This window comes from Beauveria bassiana (assembly GCF_000280675.1).
Source record: "Beauveria bassiana ARSEF 2860 unplaced genomic scaffold BBA_S00023, whole genome shotgun sequence".
Taxonomy (NCBI): domain Eukaryota; kingdom Fungi; phylum Ascomycota; class Sordariomycetes; order Hypocreales; family Cordycipitaceae; genus Beauveria; species Beauveria bassiana.
This window is the reverse complement of record NW_007930858.1, coordinates 215156-233554: the sequence shown is the minus strand read 5'-3', so window position 1 is coordinate 233554 and position 18399 is coordinate 215156. Positions and strand designations below refer to the sequence as shown.

The following is an 18399-nucleotide window of genomic DNA, read 5'->3' as shown; positions in this document are numbered from 1 at the left end:
ATCCATCAGACCACTGACGTGCGCACTCCTGCAAGGCCCCGTTTCAAAACCCAGATTGCTTAAGCACACGTCAGTACCTAACAAGCTTTCCTCATCGGTATCCTCGAGCAAAGCCACTTACGCTACGTTTTTTGCTCCCACAAACCACTTTTGCTTCGCTTCAACATCGTCGCATCAACCCGCACAATCTACTTGCTCTCGTCATCCCACATACGTCAATTGTATCTCGTTACGCTCCGAGAAAGCACTGACCGAAGCTTTCAAAGCTCTCCCTGCGCAAGCTACCTTCCGCCACCCCGCCAGCCACAAAATGTCTTCCGCTCAGGAAAAGGCTCAAAACTACCTCGGCACTCTCGACAGGGAGGTCAGTTGCATCGCTCAATCCCTCCAATTCGTCTGCGCGGTCATCTAACTCGTAATTCCAGCTGTCCAAGTATCCCGCGCTCAACAACCTGGAGAGACAGGCTGGTGTCCCTAAGGCTTATGCCGTCATTGGTGTCGGCGCCCTCTACTTCTTCCTCATCATCTTCAACCTAGGTGGCCAGCTCCTTACCAACTTTGCTGGCTTCGTCATCCCCGGATACTACTCCCTCGCTGCTCTCTTCACCGACAGCAAGGATGATGACACGCAGTGGCTGACCGTATGTTCTCTTTGCTGCCCTCGAAGACTTGCGACAAAGTATCACGAGAGCTCTTCGCTAACACGTTGCAGTACTGGGTTGTTTTCGCTTTCTTCAGCGTGGTCGAAAGCTTTTTCAACATTGTTTACTGGTTCCCTTTCTACTTTGTCTTCAAGTTTGTCTTCCTCCTGTGGCTGTCTCTCCCCATGTTCCGGTAAGTTGCACAGAGTTGTCCCAATCTAGCAGTATGGACCATCGCTAATGTTGACGCCAGTGGTGCCGAGATTATCTTCCGCTCCTTCCTTGCCCCCACCCTCAGCCGATACTTCAAGGAGGGCTCTTCTAGCGCCAACCTCCGCTCCAAGGCTGACGCCGCCATCAACAAGTCGGATTAGAGGAGTCCAGAACGGCAGGCATGGTCGCAAATACGAAGTCGCTTCTTCAAGCTCCCGGGCCACCGCCACTGCCGCAATCGCAATCGCAACCGCAAGCTGCACGCAGAGTTAATGACCACAGGCCAGCGCATTCAACGTACAGCTACAGGATGCCTGGCAGCGATGATGGATGAGAGTAGAAGTGGAAAGGCTGCATGGAACGAAAGACTTATGATTGGAAATGTGTGAAATGATTTTGTACTTTTCTGTCGAATGCAGTTGATGCCAGATGTCGAAATATCAATTTTTGCCTGGTTCTACACCTTGCCCCATTGCCCGAGTCATGTATGTGCCCATCTCGTGCGGGAGCTGCAATGCCTGCCATCCCCTAGCGTTGCATGCACTGATCACAGCCATGAGACACGTCGATGAATGCTTTGTGCTGAATGATCTAGTTGTTTGGAGTTTGCGCCCCAAATCGCAATGTCGTAAATGCACAATTCAGCTATCTGCAATCTCAGCCATCGACCAGACGCCGTGCTTGGATGGTATGAAGAGGTTTATGATCATGTCGAATCAGAAGATTCATCAGGGAAGAGCGATTTATCTACTCTTGGATCTTCATTTTTAAAATGCTCCCCGAGCGCCGACCTACTAATCAAGTAAGCGACAAGTGGAGGTTGGCTGTGATCTCAAATGAGCATCGCGGAGCGAGTGTGCCGAAACCAAGAAGTCTACACAGCGCTTTTTCGAGGCCATATCCTGCCTACACCGAAATTCCTCATAAATCGTATCAAAAATCACATTTGTCTGTTCAAAACTCCAGTTTTCTTTTGGGTAGGTGGTCGTCGCAGCTTGCTACAGGGGCTTTCACAGTAACGAGGCGGCGCGCCGCGGACCCACGTAGCTTTAACTCCAGAGCCGCCGTCCACCCTAGTCGTCCACGTTGTGAAACGACCAGATTCTTGCCTACAACCGTATCCCCTTTCCTTCGCCAACTACACCTGTCGCAACTAGTCAAAATCATGATGGTATATCAGGCATCACTCTCCGCCCGCCGTTGATCATCTAGCGTGCCTCGCAGCCTTCCATTGACCCTCCCTTCGAGCCGCCGGCGGCCGCCACCATGCCATTCAGGCTCCTGCAGTCGCGGCCGGCAACATCGCTGCTCGCGACGCTTTTTACGATATTCTATACGCTCGCATTTTTACCAGCTGCGTTTGCGACTCTTTCACCCCCAAATGCCGACTCAAACGCCCTCGATGGCCACAATCTCGATCTTGGCGACACGTATGAGCCCAGTTTTGCGCCATTCGACAGTAGCTATCTCGGAAAGAGGGCCAGTGTCATCGGACCCCTCACCAACAATATCCCTGCCAAGTCAAATCTCAGGCCAGGAGAAGCAGCTTGTTTTGAGCTTTCCAAAACGACTCTCTCCGGCGGCAGCCAGGGCGGCGGAACAAACGCTCGTGGCCTCAGTTTCGATACTGCCGACGCAGCGATAAATTCTAGCTCCGAAGCTGGCATTTTCGTGCGCGATGATGGTCAGAATTCTGTCTTTCTGTCTGCAAATACATGTTTGCAGCCGCACCGTGTCCCAGGCGATGACAAGGCGGACATTGAACCGCCACAGCTCACATTGCTCATATCGAATTCGAGCCAGGTGGGGTGTCCTGACATGTCTATGCAGGGCACTGCCAACATTCAGAGAAAAACATTTGACAGCGGCGCAGTCATGTTCAACATGAATTACACAGACAAGTTGTATATCACGGTCCAGGCCCCAAATGTTTCGTCCAGCTATGACGGCGTATACTTCTTTGAGCTGGCAGCTTCTACTCAAGACTACTATCACCGATATGTGAACAAGGACGGTCAATTGCTGTGGCTCGACAGCGATGCGAGCTCGGCTCTTCTGGTCAGCAAGAATCTCACAACTAATGCCGACGAAACGAAGCAAATTATGGAACAAGGCATGCAATACCAGTTCTACATTGATAACGAACTCTACCCCAGGCTTCATGGCGTCAGACACTCCAAGTGTGGTCTCCAAACAAGCGCACAGATCTATGCAACACCGAACGGGACAGGAAACTTGAACCAGCTGGTTCACATGACTATGACGACACGGGGGCCTGGTGGCTTTCCGAAACAACAATTCTTTGTCACCAGTCTAAACGATACAACAGAATATCGTGGTTTTATTATCAAAGTTCCAAACGCGAACGCAGGAAAACGCGACGGAGAGGGGATTGTCGGCGGCGGCGGCACAGTCTTTGCCTCCACGACCTTCAACACTGTCTCAGGTACGTAGACTCAGTTAGTAGGCAACAATACACAGCTAACGCAACGACAGGAACGAGCTGCAAGATGGTAACAGATTTAAAGTTTTGCAACGACATTCAATACGCCATTCCCGGTAATATCGAGAAGTTTACAGGCGAGGACAGCCTTGGACAAAAGTACGACGAATATGCCAAGAAGATGTACGAAAATTTCGAAAAGGCACTTATGCAGGTGCAGTGTGAAGCACCTTCGACCAAGATGTACTCGCTCCTGAAAACCTGCGACGACTGCAGGAGGACGTACAAAAAGTGGCTCTGCACCGTCGTTATGCCCCGGTGCGAGGACTACACCCTCAACAGCCCGCACTCGATTGTGCGCAACGCCGGCCAACCGTTTCCCAACGGAACCCAGCTCCCCGTGGAGGACCTGGCCAAGTACAGCGCGCCCGCCTCCAACACGTCGCGCAACAAGTTCATCGACGACGAGATCGCGCCCGGCCCCTACCGGGAGCTCCTGCCCTGTGATGATCTCTGTTACGATGTGGTGCAGAGCTGCCCGGCGGCGCTCAAGTTTGTGTGCCCGCTGCGAAAATTCCGCGAGTTCAACTCGAGCTACGGGAGACGTGACCCGGACAACAAGGAGGTGACGTGCAACTACCCAGGCGAGCCGCGCACGCGGGTAAGCGCCGCTGCGGGTGTGGTCTACAACACGGCGTTTCTGTGCGGCATGGTGGTACTCGGTGTGGGGTTGCTGTACTGAATTTAACGATAGAACCGGGAAAGCTGGGCTTTCTGCGGTTCTAATGATTTTTGAGTGCATTTTGTTGCATTGCATTGCGGCTGGAGTTTGGCATTTGGCAGGATTTATATATACTACATCAAGATAGAATATTATAATATACGGATCGACATACGGTGCAATGGTTCTAGTTTCTTTGGCAAGTCGATTGGCTTGGTAACATGCTATTATATTGTACATTTTGGTGAGAGTGCGCATTGCGAGTCTCGCCATGCAGTCTGTCAGTCTTCGGACTTTGTGTGCGCTACCCTACTCGGATTCCACCTTGACAACAGCCTTGGACTCCTTGTAATCATTCACCTTTTTCTCCAATGTCTCAATCTCGGCTAAACAATAAAGTTTTAGCATGATACGGTCTCCCGAGGAACGGGCGGTGCTTTGATCGCTAGAGGCCATTGCAGGGTAGTCCATCACTTACCATCAATCTTATCACACGCTTCGTCTGCTTCCAATTTTGACCAGGTCCAGTACGCGACTTGATACGTAAAGACGGCCAGGATCATGACCTTGGCTATGGGCCTTGAAAAGGTCTTGTAGAAACTTGTCTGCGGTTGAACAGTCAGTAGGTGGAATCACCCCGGCGCAACAAGGTCTCTACGTGATTGGCAGGTTGCAGAAGCGCCGCGCGATGCAGTGACTGCGATATACAAGCATACAGCAAAGGAAAAGCAGCGCAGTGGCAGAAGGGGATGGTCTTACGGTAGGGTTGGCCGACTGTTCTGTGGCATATGTTCTTGAAGGGACCAATTGACGGCGCAAGGTAGGCAGGCGACGAACAGCCGTCGCAGCGCGTATTGAGAACATTTCGGAGTTTAAAAGTCTAGAGATCCTCGGATATCTTCAGAAGGAAATTCTCCCCGAGTTCTTCCAAATTCTTCCCGATGCTGGATCTCTGGGCGTTGGCAGACTTGATGAGCAAAAGACAGTCGCGATTATTAGGAGGTTATTCTCAGCGCGAAAGTAGAATGTGGCGCTGCCCCCAAAGACTCGCACCGCCACGGCTCCCCACTATGCGGCGCTCTGTGGGGTACAGCTTAGGGGCCAGATGTCAAGGCGCACCTTGCCTTTCCGAGCGAGTAATGGGCCGACTCCCTGGATTGACGACACTTGTCCAAAGGCCCTTCAGACCCAAACCTTGTCCTTGGTCTAGAAAACTGAACACATTGCTCACTTACGCGTGTCAATTGCGATACAGTCATACCGAAGATTCGAAAAACTTCCCCGACAACTGCTCCGGCTCCCGCACTTTCGAGTCTTTCAAACGTATACCTGTTCAGTGCCACGCGCCACCCGCATACTTAGGAGCTCCTCCATTTATTTCAATTCCAAACGTCCCTCTCCGTTCAACCGCGACACAACAACCCACACCTCACCTCCCCTCAACCGGACGTCGTCGCATAGCACATATACTCAAAATGGTACGTCATGTGAAGTGGGCATTTTTGGCTGCTCGCCTTTTGCGCAATCAGCTGTGGCGCAACCTGATGCACCGCATTCCTATCAAAGGGGATGATGGCCTCCTGTCCATAGAACCTCGAGGGCTAACCAAAGGGCACCCCCTTTCTACAGGCGCAAACTCCCGAACAGCGACGCCGCAATGCCAAATTCGCCAAGGACCAGGAGAGCCGCATGGGAAAGTCCATTGACCAAATCAAGAAGCGCGAAAAGGCCGTCCAGAAGCCCACCATCTCTCCATTTTGGATTGGTACGTAACCGCAACAACCTCGTCGATCTGCGCGCCATCTGCCGATGTTCCGTGTCTACAATTGAAGGAGACTGTATTTTCTTGTATATTCAGAACTGGCGAAGACCGCGTCCTGCTCTCTTCTTGACAAGCACCACCCGCTAGTCATGGCATTTACGTCTTCGTTAGAGGGGATGGGAGCCGAACGATTAGCCTGATTCCACCGGCGCATCTTCTATTCAACATGTATCCTGTTCATGAGTCTTTGGTGACCATGAAGATGCTACTGGGAGAGGAAGGAGATGCGCAGGCAGATTCTGGCGGCACTGCCCAAGGCTGAGAAGCAAATGAGGGCCGAAGCAGACTGCTTCTGACTGAGACGTGAACTTTGGCAGACCTACACGACTACAATGATTCTTTGCGTATCAAACAAGCTAACACTGTCTTTGCACTAGTTCTTCTCGCCTTTGTTGTCTTTGGCGGCCTAATCTTCGAGGTCATCGCCCGCTGGTGGGGTCAATAAACGACGAGCGCACTATAATTATAGCCATGTGGGAGTCTGGGGCAACGATAAAAAGCAAACTTCGAGACATTCTAGTTACGTGAGAAAGGATCAAGGATGAGTTCTGCGCTGTATGTTTCGGTTGCTAGAAGACTCGGAGCACCATAATATGTTGTGGCTGGCTGTCATTGCCCACCTTGAGTTGATGTTTTGAGTCAGCATGCCTAGCCCATCTTGATCTTGTCTTGTCAAGCTGGCAAACAGCGACATTTGAAGGAGCGCTTGCCGTGGTCGGAAAAAGGTCGCGCAGGTAGAGGGGGACCGTGGAATTGGGAGACATGCATTACATAAAATGTGAGGCGTCGTAGAGCCGAAAGCGATACAATTTGAACAAATTCAATTTCTTAATGCTCAATCTGGCCAAGATGGTTCGCATAGTGACGTTGGCCATGTCGCTATTCGCATTTGCAGAAAGATCAACGCAAGATATACAAAAACGGGTTTCATGCCAATTTCGCGCCCTGATATATGTGTACATGTCTTTCTTCCCTTTCCTCCATCAACCCACATCCCGGATTCTGCTTCTTGCACTCAACCGCTCAGACCAAGACCGCGACGGTGGCCCCCGCCGTCATTCTTCATCTTCATGCCTTCCTCAAACTGGCGCTGAATTTCGGCCTCGGCCCTAGTCGACTCGGACGTGCTCTTGCTGCTGCTGCCGCCGCCGCCGCCACCGCCGCCGCTGGCAGATGACAGGCTCATGCCCTGCTTCTTGCCGCCCAGAAGCCGCAGAAACTTGCTCTGCCGGGCGGATCCACCGTCGAGGTCCGTGACGTGCCAGCTCTCGGGCTTGCTGCCGCCGCCGCCGGCTGCCGCGGCGGGCGTGTCATCCTCAGTCTCTTCATCACTGTCACTGTCGCTGTCACCGTCGCTGTCCGATTTTTTGGCCGCTTTCTTTTGATTTTTCTTTTTCGCCTGTTTCTTATCCTTTTTGTCCTTGATCTTCTTCACCATTTTGTCTTTTTTGGCCTGCTTTGACTTTTTCTCGGCGGCCTTTTGATCGGCCTCGCTGTCCTCCGAGTCACTGCTGCTGCTGCTGCTGCTACTGCTGGTGTCGTCGTCGGACGATGATGATGACGACGACAACGAGTCTTTGCGCTTTCGCTTGCGCTCGGGCTTGACCTTTTCCTTTTGGCTGTTTTTACTGAGCTTGGCCTTGGGTGGGAGAGCCTTTCCGCCATCTTCTGAGCTGGAATCAGAAGACGAGCTCGTGGACCCCGAAGATGGTGTGAGGATATCTTTGTCCGATTCACTCTGTCGCCGGGTGTGTCAGCTGCCATTAGAGACATCACCTTGAAAACCAAAACATACCTCTGACGATGTGTCGTCGTCGTCGTCGTTGTCAACCTTTAGTGACTCGCCCAACTCTGCATACTTGTCCGCCGCCTTTTTGGCTTCGGCGAGCAGCTTGTGCGCCTCCTTCTTCAGCTCCTGTGAGCGTGCCAGCAACTTTGCTCTCTTCTTCTCGATCATGGCAGTATCCTCCCGGGCCGTCTTCTTGCCTGCCTTGAATTTGCCCTCTGCCTTTTTTGAGCCCTTCTTCGTCGGCTTAGGCTTGCTCGTCTTGAGCTTGGCACCAGCCATGACGTCCGATATTCTGCGCCGTCAGTCTACTGTGGGAATCCGTTGAGGAAGATCTTAGCGCCCAGGGCACCCAGCTAAGTGCTCATGCGTCACGGAGCTCTCTACGAATGAGGGAAAAAAAAGAATAATAGTCAGAACAGAATCCACACAGTCGGGTGCAAACATAGGAGCATGCGAGTGAATGTACCTTTGATCCTCAATACAGGCAACTTCAGAACCCAGTTATCGCGAGCGTGAGGCTGAATTGGGGCAAATGCGGCGTGGTCTAGAAAACCCCTTTACCGAGTGCGATAAATCGCTGCGCTTCCAAATGAGTATCTGGGAGAAAGGCTCGGGGCGTGATGAAATGATTGAATCAAGGCGTTCGTCAAGAAGAAACGACCTCAAGTTAAAGCTGGTCCGATGTTTTTCACTGCCCGACAAACATACGAAAGTGTGGGGCAAGCTTTCGGGGCGTTTCTGCCAGGCGGTGGAGCTGTTGACAGCACGCGAGCAGCGAAATAACGGTGCCAAGAGCATTTGAATAATTGATTCGTCGTTAATTTAGCGAGAGTCATCTAAAAAGCAAAAGCACATTGATGTGAAAAAAGTTCCAGGTCTTGAGCCGTCATCGTTTTTGGCTCTCGATGCACGTTCTTGGTGCCAATCATGTAAGTCAACGGCTGGGCCCATCCAATGATTCAAAAGTGGCCCAGCGGCGCCGTTTGTCTTTCGGCACCATCCGCCTCGAATCGAAATGTTTTTTGAATCGTGTCAAAGTATACTCGAGATTGGCTTTGAAGGGTGGTACTTGTCATGTATGATGTGGGATTCTTCCTCGCGTACCTGACGCTCATTTTGTTTCCCGAGACGTGTAATTCTCGATCCTCGCGAGATGGTAAAAACATCTCAAGGCTTGTCGCATGCCTGATTTCTTTTTTTGGCCCGAATGGCTCAAATGAGGATTGCTGGAGGGCCCATTGGCATCAAAGTGGAGGGGTGTGTATTAGTTGAGTGGTCTCTTAGTGTCGGGGCTAAGTTCGAGGCTGCAACTAAATTGAGCCAGCAGTGCGAGCTGAAATACTACGAACCAAATGAAGCATCACAGGGGGGGGCAGGGGGGGCAGCCGAGTTCCCTGCAATGGCCCGATCAAAAAGGTCAAGGGAAAGATTGACCTCGAGTCCCATAAGCAAATTGCGGACAGATCGTAGATTTCACGGCCAGAGGCTGAGACCTTGAGCTGTCGCCATTGGTAGTTAGACGAGCATACACCTTCAACTTGGCCGTTTCCTTTTTTTTACGTCACTCACCTGCAACAGTCACCTGAAGCCAGTCCCGCAAAGACACATATTGTCCGGGGGAGAGAGACATTGAGCCCGGTGGCGCAACGCCCCAGGGCCTGCCTATATCATACACCGCCCACGGCGGCCACCAACCTGCCACTGCGGCTTGGCAAAAAAGATGCAACTAATACCACATGTTTTTGCGGTTGGTTCGACGGGAAACGGTGAATGACGGGGAAAAAAAACATTGCAAAAGGTCTTTGAAGTGGGACCCTGACTTTGATTGCTGCAGTCATGCCATCTTTTTGCCGATGAATGGTTGCATAATTCTTGTAGCGGTCGGCTAATTCTCCTCCGTCTTGCATCTTTGTGCACACCAGTTGTTCAGCCGCATTGTGGTGGGAAAGCTGTTTGATACAAAAAGGTGACCACTTGTTTGAAAGAGAGCGTGGCCCGCCACGACTCATCAACACAAGAACCAAAGTAAAAATATTGAGAATGAGACTGCTTTATATATAGGCTTTAAATTTTGCGCGAAAGGGTTGTTTATGCTCCATGTCGCGAATTAGAGCTTCTGTTCCTGCTTTGGTACTGATGATTGTATTTCTGCATGGTCGCGTGGCAGAAAGGAACTTGCCAAGCCCCGAGGCTGCATCTTCAGCCTCTCGTACCCCATGTCATTCCATCATGCGACTTTTTCTCTCTTTCGTTGTGCTTCCAGCCAATGGCGCATTTGAAAAAGTCTTGAATTAGCTTTCTCTCCAGCTTCCTTCCTCGGGCGCAAGGGGGGGCGTGTGAGCAATATGGATGGACCCGGACCACCAACGTGAATACGATAAGTCGACGACAGCCCTAGTTTTAGCCTGCTGGTAGCCCATGTATGATTGTACCCATGCTCAGAGTAACTAAACGTTTGGGGTCCGAAAGATCCCTGTAGGGGAGGAGATGCATGGGGCCGTGACTTGGCCCTCTGATGAAAACGAAGAGATGCGAAGAAATTGTGCCGGCAGTGATTCATCGCTGAATGTGGGCAGACCCAAAGAGTTGCGGCCGGTTCGGACGTGGCACTTCAAATGACGACGCCACAGTGTGTTGAGTGTGCATGAGCGGTTTCCCTGCCGTGTGTACAGGGCTGAGGGAGCTAAATTATGCAACGTATGCATCGGGTTAAAAATGGCACGGTGACGAGGAGGAATTTAGGATGCCTGCGGTGAACGGGAGGCTGTGGCGATGCCTCCCACCAGAGGCGTCGAGCCACAGAATGTGCATGGTAAGCCGGCAATCGAGAGAACATACATACATACGGCATATCGTAAAATCATGATCCATGTACGGAGTACTCGATGGCAGCTTGCCCTAAGAAACATCTATACTTTGAAGAGGTATACTTGAAAGAGGTAGAATAAAGTGAGGTCCCGAAATAACTGCAGATAGATTGCTGCAAGTCAAACAAACAAGAAGAATATACATCGCTCAAAGGGCTGCCGACCGTACAAAAAAAAAGCAAAAACACGCTGTTGTTCAATCGCTGTCTAGTTTCCGCTCTTGCCCTTCTGTAACCGTAAAACGCCAAATTCATCAAATCCCATATTCACTGCAGCCGTTTGTTAGCGAGTCGCAGACTTTTTGCCGTGCACATCCACGAAGAAAAAAAAAAAAACATACAAGAATGATCATCATTGCGTGAGAATTAAGATTGCGTGAAAAATGCCGGCATCAGAGGCGGACCAATGCCGTAAAAATATGGCGAATCCTCCATTACTTGACCCTCGGAGGCGGCGGCGGCGGCGACACCGTAACTGACGGGCTGGGCGGCTACCTGGCCATACGATGCGAGGGTGTAGTTGTTGATGTTGTTGTTGCTGGACTTGTTGCTGGACCTGTTGCTGCTGGCATCGCCGTTGTAGGTATTGCGCCCGCTGCTGCTGCGCTTGCTCTCGGCCTCGTGGCCTCGCGACACGACGTGGCCCAGGCTGACGCTGCCCCATGGCAGACCGGACACGGTGCCGTCGCCCATGATGTCGGTCGCGGTGGGAATGCGATAGCTGTTGCCGGCGTGCTCTAAATCTCGCATCTGGCGCTCTTTAATCTCTCTGTTTTCTCTCGCCTTTTCTCCTGAGGGCGAGGGAAGGAGGCGCAAGGACCTAGAGTCAGCAACATACACACACACTGGCAAGTGTTTACTCGATTCCTAAGGGATATCGAGAAACTTACGAAATTTGCGTTGCGCAATGCGATTTTGAATGCGTCGACGCTGCTCAGGATCGGTAATATCGGCCCAGTGTGGATCTTTGACGCTGGTTTTGGCCTTTTTCTTTGGGGATACAGGCGAGTTTTGGGAGCTGTGTGAGCCTTCTCCCGACATGTGAGACGACATGATGTGTCCAGAGTATATGTTGGCCCCTTGCTGCTATATGATTCGGAGACAGAATACGAAGCCCAAGAGCTGTACGAGGGCATGGAGGATGTTCTTGTTTGGGAACAGAGCAAGGGAAATGTGCGGCAGAAGAGTGTATATCGTGGTTGCAGCTCAGAGTCTTGTGCTCAGGTGGTGTGTCATACATGCGCGTGCATATCGAGTTGTATCGTAGGCTGGCGTAGGGCTTGGACTGTACCGAATAGGTCAACGCAATATAAGAAAACGAGTCCAAGTAGTAATAAGTGTGGCGTTGTGTGTGTTGCAAGTTATACAAGTAAAGAGAATAAGAAAGCCCCGGATAAGAGCGACTACCGCTGTCTAATAACTTTGCAGCATCTGGAAACAAAATTATGCCTGGGTGTCAAAAGAAATTCATCCTTCTTCTTCTTGTATACACACACCCCTTTGTCGAAGTACAAAGTTACTGGATGAAGGGGGATCTGCAAGCCAGGCCCAGAGCCTGCGCTAGGCAGATTATGGGCATCTTGACCGGTAGGGCAGAAGAGAGTCAATAGGTACAGTACTCAGTAGACATGCTGGATGGAGACTGAGCTGGCGGCTGGCGGCAGGCACCGGGATGATAGGGGAAAATGTCCAGCTGGGGGCCAATCAACCACTGCAACAATCGAAACTCGGCAGAGAATGAGGCGGGCGGCCAGGGTGTTCGGAGGACAAGTTTGGGGAGGGGTTGAGGGGTTGAGTGGTTTGGAGGGGTGTGAATGAAGATGGGGCAAAGAGCGGACGGGGCTGAGGCGTTGGATTGGTGGGAGAACTAAGAACTAATAACTAGGAGCTGCAGCCTGCCAGTAACAACTTATTTATTAGGTAGCTGTCTTGCTGGTTGCCTGGTTGCCTGGTTGCCTGCGTGCTTCTCAGGAAAGAGCCGCGCTGCACCCCATCCCCAACCATGCCAGGTACAGTAGCAATGAGGGCTGTCAATGAGAGGCTGTGGCAATAACTAATAGACGATCCATCCTCGTATACAAAAAAAAAAGTGCCCTCGGAAGCCGAATTTGGCAATAATAGTGCACGGCCGATATTCAAACCGCAAGATGCATTGCGCAGGCGGAGCCTGTGAGAAGCCACCAAGATGCCAAGCACTGACAGACAGCATGCTGTTGCGAACAGAGGCAGCTAAAGCATCAATAGTGAAGCAGAACCTGGATTGTCGGTATCGGCCAAGTCATGAAAGTTTATCAACCAACCCGGTGAGCTAGAAAACAGCAGAGGCTTGCTATCGCCATGGACATGAAACTTTCAATTATATTGCGTCTTCTACTTCGGCTCTCGAAACGAAGAACGGCGAGCCAAGACGGGTTCTTTGATATGACGCTAGATCATCCAGAAGAGATTCCAGAAAGAGACTCATCTAACGAGTTTGTGGCGCCGAAAGAAAAATTTAAAAAAAAAAAAAAATCGTCTTGTAGATTTGAAACCCAAGACCTTGTCCTTGTCCGGGTGGCTTTTCTTTGACGTGGGTTTAATGCGAGCGACGGCGCGAGGCTGCTGGTGGCTGAATCTTGCCAGCCTGTTGATGAAGGAGCCTGGAATGACGACGGACGTAGTAGACGAGGTACGATAAAACACAAAGCTGCCGGTACTTGAAAGGGAGTGTTCAAGAGGGGGGGTGGCCAAGAAATATTTTAGCGAGATGTTTGATAATTTACCAGGGTTACCACCGATGAAAACGGCGCTCGGAAGCCGGGGGGGCTCTATTGCCCCGCGGGCTGTAACGAGGTCCGTCGCCGTGACCCGGTGCGCAAAGTCCTGTGTATGTATGTGCCCGGGGCGCCGTCAAGTGGAAACTCGGCTCGTGAATAGCTTTCTTTCTCAAGGAGGGGTGTGTGTGTTGTATGTGTGTGTGTGTGTGTCTTGTACCGAAATGTACCATGGCATATTTTCCCCTTCATTTTCGTGCTAGCAATGGAAGACGGCGCTCTGCTTGTGAAGTTGTGACAAAATGCCCTCTTTGGTCATGCTAATTAGTGGCATTTACCCGGGCAGCCGTGAGCATAGCCACCACACCAAAAAGTTGCAGGCGCGTTCAATATGATAACTAGGTATGTATCCTGTTACCTGCCATTGATAAGCCTCTGCCGGTAAATGCCGTAATCTGGATTGGCTCAACTGAAATGGGAATGCGAGGCGCGAGGCTCCAGGCTGCACCCGACGCCCCAACGACGCGACCAGCCACATGACACGAGATGTCTACCTCTTGAAGACTGAAAAAGGCTAAGAAAAAAAAGAAAGAAAAAAAAAAAAAGTACGTGATAGGTGAGTTGATTTGAGAGCCAAGAAAAAAACTCATTGATACATACATGATGGATTTGTAAGATGTACGGGTGATGTGATTGCGTGGCGCATCTGGGCTTGCTTGCATTGACTACCTAGGTACGGAGTATGTAGTTGGACGGTAAACCACTTTGACAGCGGACAACCGAGCGCTGCGGGTGCTAAAACAACTACTTGTAACCGTATGGGGCATTATTTGCACGACAGCCGTGCCGTGTGGCGGCCGGCTTCTAACATGGGCATCCTAGCAATGCGAGAAATACGAAACTGCGAATAGCCGCTTTTTTCTGCTATCTAGGTAGGCAACTAGTTAGGTACCTTGGCAACTTGGGCAGGCCGCAGGCCCAAGAGGCTGCGATTTAGCGTCGATGACGGCCCTGGTTTTTTCAGCCCCCAAGATGAGTCAACAAAGATGTCCCTTTCGTGGGCCATCCTGTCCACTTTTGACCGATGCAAGTTCAATACAGTAAAAAAAGCTTATTGATGGCTAGAATAAAAAAGCGTAAGATGCATCTAGAATCCTCGATCATGTTGTGCTCAGCGGTTCTCATCTCCTTTCATGACATGTGTATCCGCTACGAAGCCTAGGCGTCTTACACTGTAAATACGACCCAAATGCAAGTCTGCAGCAAGTTAAAGTGTCGCAGGATTGGGGCAACCAACCTTCAACGGCGTCAACTCCACGTGGCAAAGCAGCCTTGAATCTAGGCTTTTCAGCTCGCCAACAGTAGCGCTACCTTTAGGTGGAGAGGGTTGCTTTGGAAGCTCTATCATTGCCTGTCTCATTGGCCGAAAGGGTCCTGGGTGGCACAACTTTCTTGATCCGTGCCTACATAAAACAGTGCAAGCTCGCCGTCCGAGAGCCCTGTCCCAACTTTCTTTTCAGTCTAATAGGTAATCAACGGCTACCTAGCAGATCGGGTTAGAAGCTTTTGGTTGCCTGCCGCGGGCTAACACCCGGACGTGCGGTTTTTTTTTTATCTTTGCCTCGAACCAAAAGTGACTGCCTGGGGGACCTAGACTTTAGATAAATAAATGCTCAATCACTCAAAAGTGTATGCTTGGTGCTCTGCAGACGCTGATGCAATTCAATGACTGCTCTTAACCGGACTTGAAACTGCATTCAACAAGATGCACGCTTGGAAACACAGATACAATAATAACGTTGATTAATGACAAGGAGGCGTTGCGTGCCTCACATGTAGACGGCCGAGATAAGCCTCGATTCACGACTTTCCAAATCGAGCACAATTGGGGGAGCTTTTACGATGAGCGCCACTTGACTTGCCGTTATCCACATCACGCACGCCAGCCTCATGATGATGAGATTCTCCGCTTTCCACCTAATGCCTCAAGCAGTCACATGTCATGCAATCTACCATCAATGTCGCTATTCCCGTGGCTGAGATCTTCCCGCCACAAAACGCACCAGTCGCCTGCCTATGTATTGAGCACGGAAAGAGTCGGCGAACAGAACTTGTGGCGCGAACTGTTATCGTAGTGAGTGTTGAAAATCGACTCGTAGTTTCAGATCCCTAACGAATGTCTCTGGTACCTTGCAGTACGCCCGCCATTGCTCCCCCACGTGTTTCGACGTGTTTTCGGCCCGTGTGAAGGAGGGGAGACGGGCAACATGAATGAGGGAGACGTTGAAGAACAGGGTCGTTTGCGAGAAAAGTGGAAAAAACAATTGACAGTGCTCCATGTGAGTCTCGCGAAGAGGTACAAGCGTAGATAAACCCACCTTTCTGTTTACAAACTAGACGGGGAGGAAGTGAAGGGTTGTACTTGCAATTGCAGTCTGAGCAATCTACACATTTACCAATCACCATTGGCGCAATAAAGCATCACCACTCAGAATTCTGAGCGTGCTTTTCCTCTCCTTTGATTACCAGTTCTTCTTTAGACTTGATCAAAGAACCGCGGCTCCAAAGAGGTGGAGCTAGTTGTTCAGCTGAGGCGTCACAACAAACCATTGTTTGTCAGACTTGGAACCCAATCGCTGAATCAGGCCCAAGGGGGAAATATTTCGAGTAAAATTCGGGGCTCAAATCTAGACTCGGGCGATATGGCCTCGTGAACTCGCGAGCTGTCGACTCAGACTGCGTCGATTTCAAGTTCTGTCATCCCTCATTGGTGTGTTGTTGGCAAATAGGCGAACTGCGGCGTAGAAAAAAGTTCGACACAACTTTATTTCGCCGATCACCGTTGCAATTGCGACGGCGGTGCGCATAACTAGGACAACGGGAAATTTTTAAAAATGGCCCAACTTCAGATCTTTGGAAGACTGGGCAAACTTGTTCCGCAACCCCTGTCAAGAAACAAGACAGCGGCCAACTCGCCGCATCATCCCGAATTCCCACAAGGTATATTGAATTGCCTGGTGCCAAAGTTAAGGCGTCAAATTGCTTTCTATTCTGTCTACTAATCAGCGGACCCTTTAAGTCGTCGAGGCGAGAATAGCCTTGGCAGTAGACCCAAAATGATACCATGTCAACTAGTTTAAAACTTTCGACTTGAAGTCGAAAGGAAGACTTTCATAAACTACGCGGGAGTATCGTTTTGGGGGCGGACAAGTAGGAACAATCAGCCACTTCTACCAAGGTTTTGCGCCACTGCCTCGAACAATTCTCTCGCTATAGATAAAAAAATTGTGCAAAGCAAATCACGACGTCGGGCGGGTTTGTGCCAACAACCTGTGCGAGAAGCGGTGGCGGTGGCGGCGCCGGGGGGGCATTGGTTCACGATTATATGAACAAGTTCAAGCATAGCAGGCATTCGACGCCATTTTCAGGCAAGTCCCGAATCTCCCTTGCGGCACTTCATGAGAAGCCACAACGGTAAAGTTTTGGTGACGCCCGGGCCGCTAACAACACCGATGAGCTTTCCCACATTAGTCTTGCCGATCGACTATTGGAAAAGACGACCGAGAGGGCGCACTGGTATAAATATGTACGTTTGATGAAAGAAAAAAGGACACGATAGGGAAACGCCAACCGGGCCTTGCGATGCGCGGGACGCTAATAGTTTAAGGGCGCAAAGGGGCTTGTTAAATAACATCTTCACGCCGTCAGCATGGGCCGACGCAGATGGGGGTTTTTGGACAAGGTAATCGGAGAGAGCTAGGGAAGGGGGATAACTTTAATTCTTCGCCAAGGAGCAACAGTTCCAGGGAAAAAATAAAAATAGGTCCAATGCCGAACAAAGTCTAGTAAATGACGGAAAGGTCTTTGCTCGGCTGCCATCGAAAGTGGGCAGAGCTGAATAAAAAAAATGGTAACCATTTTAATGTGAGGCTAGGGTCGTAGCGGCGGAGTAGAAGAAAGAAAGGGTGCACCTCGCCTCGGCTGAGAGTTCAAGCCACTGTGCGCTGATCAAATCATATGACATACAATCGCGATGGCTATGGAGAGTACTCTGCAGGTATCGCTGGGTTGAAAGAAAGGCTACCTTATTATATATCATGTGCTGCAAATACGAGCAGGCTTGCAAGAGGGGGCGCAGTTAGCCTGTGAACCGACTACCACGCGTTGAATGGTCGAAAACGAAGACGTAATGGATTGAAGCTAATTGCACCAGATTCTGAACCTGAATGTCCTTTGTGTATATTCTATAACGAAAGGTCAGCCTTGTGGGATCCAGAGAATGCTTTGCAAAGACAACCTCTTTCAACCAGCGCAATCGAAAAGGCTCTGATAACGTCGACTACCCACTTGCGGGCCACACCCACATTTAGGCCACCAATTTTAGTATAGCTATACTAAAATAAAATCTTATATAATAAAATAAGGAAAATATATTATAATTATTTAAAATATTATAGAGATAACTATTGAGGTTATAATTATATAAATAATACTATTAAAAAGCCTTACTTTTCCTAATTATAATAAACCTACTTTTATCTCTATTAGACTAAAAATAGTTAAGTTATAGCTAAGTATTATATTTAACCTATAAATATTAAACCTTTACTATTTTTAGCTAAAATATATAATATTATTAAACTTAGATAAAGGTTTAGATTTAAATAGACCTTTTAGTTAATTATCTATATAAAGGAGGCTTTTTTTTCTATAAAAAAAGCTACTTTAAAATAATAATTATACTCTTTATCCTTTTATTAACCTATTATTTCATCTACTTCCTATAATATATTACCTTTTACTTTATAATAACCTCATATACCTTTTTAAAGAAAAGCTTAAGGAAGATAGGTTTTTTATTTTTATTTTTTTAGGTTTTTAATTAAGATAATAAAGATATTTTTCAAAAAAGGGAAATATTATCTTAATTTTAAATAAAGGAGATCTTCTTATAGTAAATTATAAAAAAGAAGATCTAATATAGTAGTCTAAATACTATATTAAATATAAATACTTAAGGACTTTTTTCTTAATTAATATAGATTAATAGAATTAAATCTAATTAGCTAGTTTTTATTAATCTAACTATTTAAAGTTTTTAAATTATTAATTAATATTAATATAGTTAATAAGTAAGTACAGCGTAGATAA

General features: G+C 49.2%; 7 protein-coding genes across 7 annotated transcripts in view; 3 read left to right on the top strand and 4 right to left on the bottom strand.

The window, feature by feature from the left end:
* Positions 1-310: 310 nt before the first annotated feature.
* On the top strand, positions 311-1015 carry BBA_07181 (protein yop-1; the record flags this gene model as incomplete). Its single annotated transcript, XM_008602278.1, has 4 exons — positions 311-364; positions 426-641; positions 713-834; positions 895-1015. The coding sequence occupies 4 exons, from the start codon at positions 311-313 to the stop codon at positions 1013-1015; spliced, it is 513 nt and encodes a 170-aa protein (XP_008600500.1).
* A 1105-nt stretch (positions 1016-2120) lies between these two features.
* On the top strand, positions 2121-4039 carry BBA_07180 (putative stretch-activated Ca channel; the record flags this gene model as incomplete). Its single annotated transcript, XM_008602277.1, has 2 exons — positions 2121-3300; positions 3351-4039. 2 exons carry the CDS (start codon positions 2121-2123, stop codon positions 4037-4039), a joined length of 1869 nt encoding a protein of 622 aa, XP_008600499.1.
* A 288-nt stretch (positions 4040-4327) lies between these two features.
* BBA_07179 (uncharacterized protein) lies at positions 4328-4882 on the bottom strand (the record flags this gene model as incomplete). The annotated part of the gene is made up of 3 exons (XM_008602276.1): positions 4328-4404; positions 4497-4623; positions 4778-4882. The coding sequence occupies 3 exons, from the start codon at positions 4880-4882 to the stop codon at positions 4328-4330; spliced, it is 309 nt and encodes a 102-aa protein (XP_008600498.1).
* Positions 4883-5493: 611 nt separating this feature from the next.
* BBA_07178 (secretory pathway protein YSY6) lies at positions 5494-6285 on the top strand (the record flags this gene model as incomplete). The annotated part of the gene is made up of 3 exons (XM_008602275.1): positions 5494-5505; positions 5648-5783; positions 6218-6285. The coding sequence occupies 3 exons, from the start codon at positions 5494-5496 to the stop codon at positions 6283-6285; spliced, it is 216 nt and encodes a 71-aa protein (XP_008600497.1).
* Positions 6286-6855: 570 nt separating this feature from the next.
* On the bottom strand, positions 6856-7908 carry BBA_07177 (uncharacterized protein; the record flags this gene model as incomplete). The annotated part of the gene is made up of 2 exons (XM_008602274.1): positions 6856-7578; positions 7636-7908. The coding sequence occupies 2 exons, from the start codon at positions 7906-7908 to the stop codon at positions 6856-6858; spliced, it is 996 nt and encodes a 331-aa protein (XP_008600496.1).
* Positions 7909-10861: 2953 nt separating this feature from the next.
* On the bottom strand, positions 10862-11548 carry BBA_07176 (uncharacterized protein; the record flags this gene model as incomplete). Its single annotated transcript, XM_008602273.1, has 2 exons — positions 10862-11286; positions 11386-11548. The coding sequence occupies 2 exons, from the start codon at positions 11546-11548 to the stop codon at positions 10862-10864; spliced, it is 588 nt and encodes a 195-aa protein (XP_008600495.1).
* Positions 11549-18310: 6762 nt separating this feature from the next.
* BBA_07175 (FAD dependent oxidoreductase domain containing protein) overlaps positions 18311-18399 on the bottom strand; it is a gene marked incomplete at both ends in the record, with an annotated part of 1967 nt that continues 1878 nt past the window's right edge. The window contains one exon of the mRNA XM_008602272.1: positions 18311-18333. Within this exon, the coding sequence (XP_008600494.1) occupies positions 18311-18333 (23 nt within the window). The remainder of the gene's footprint in view (positions 18334-18399) is intronic.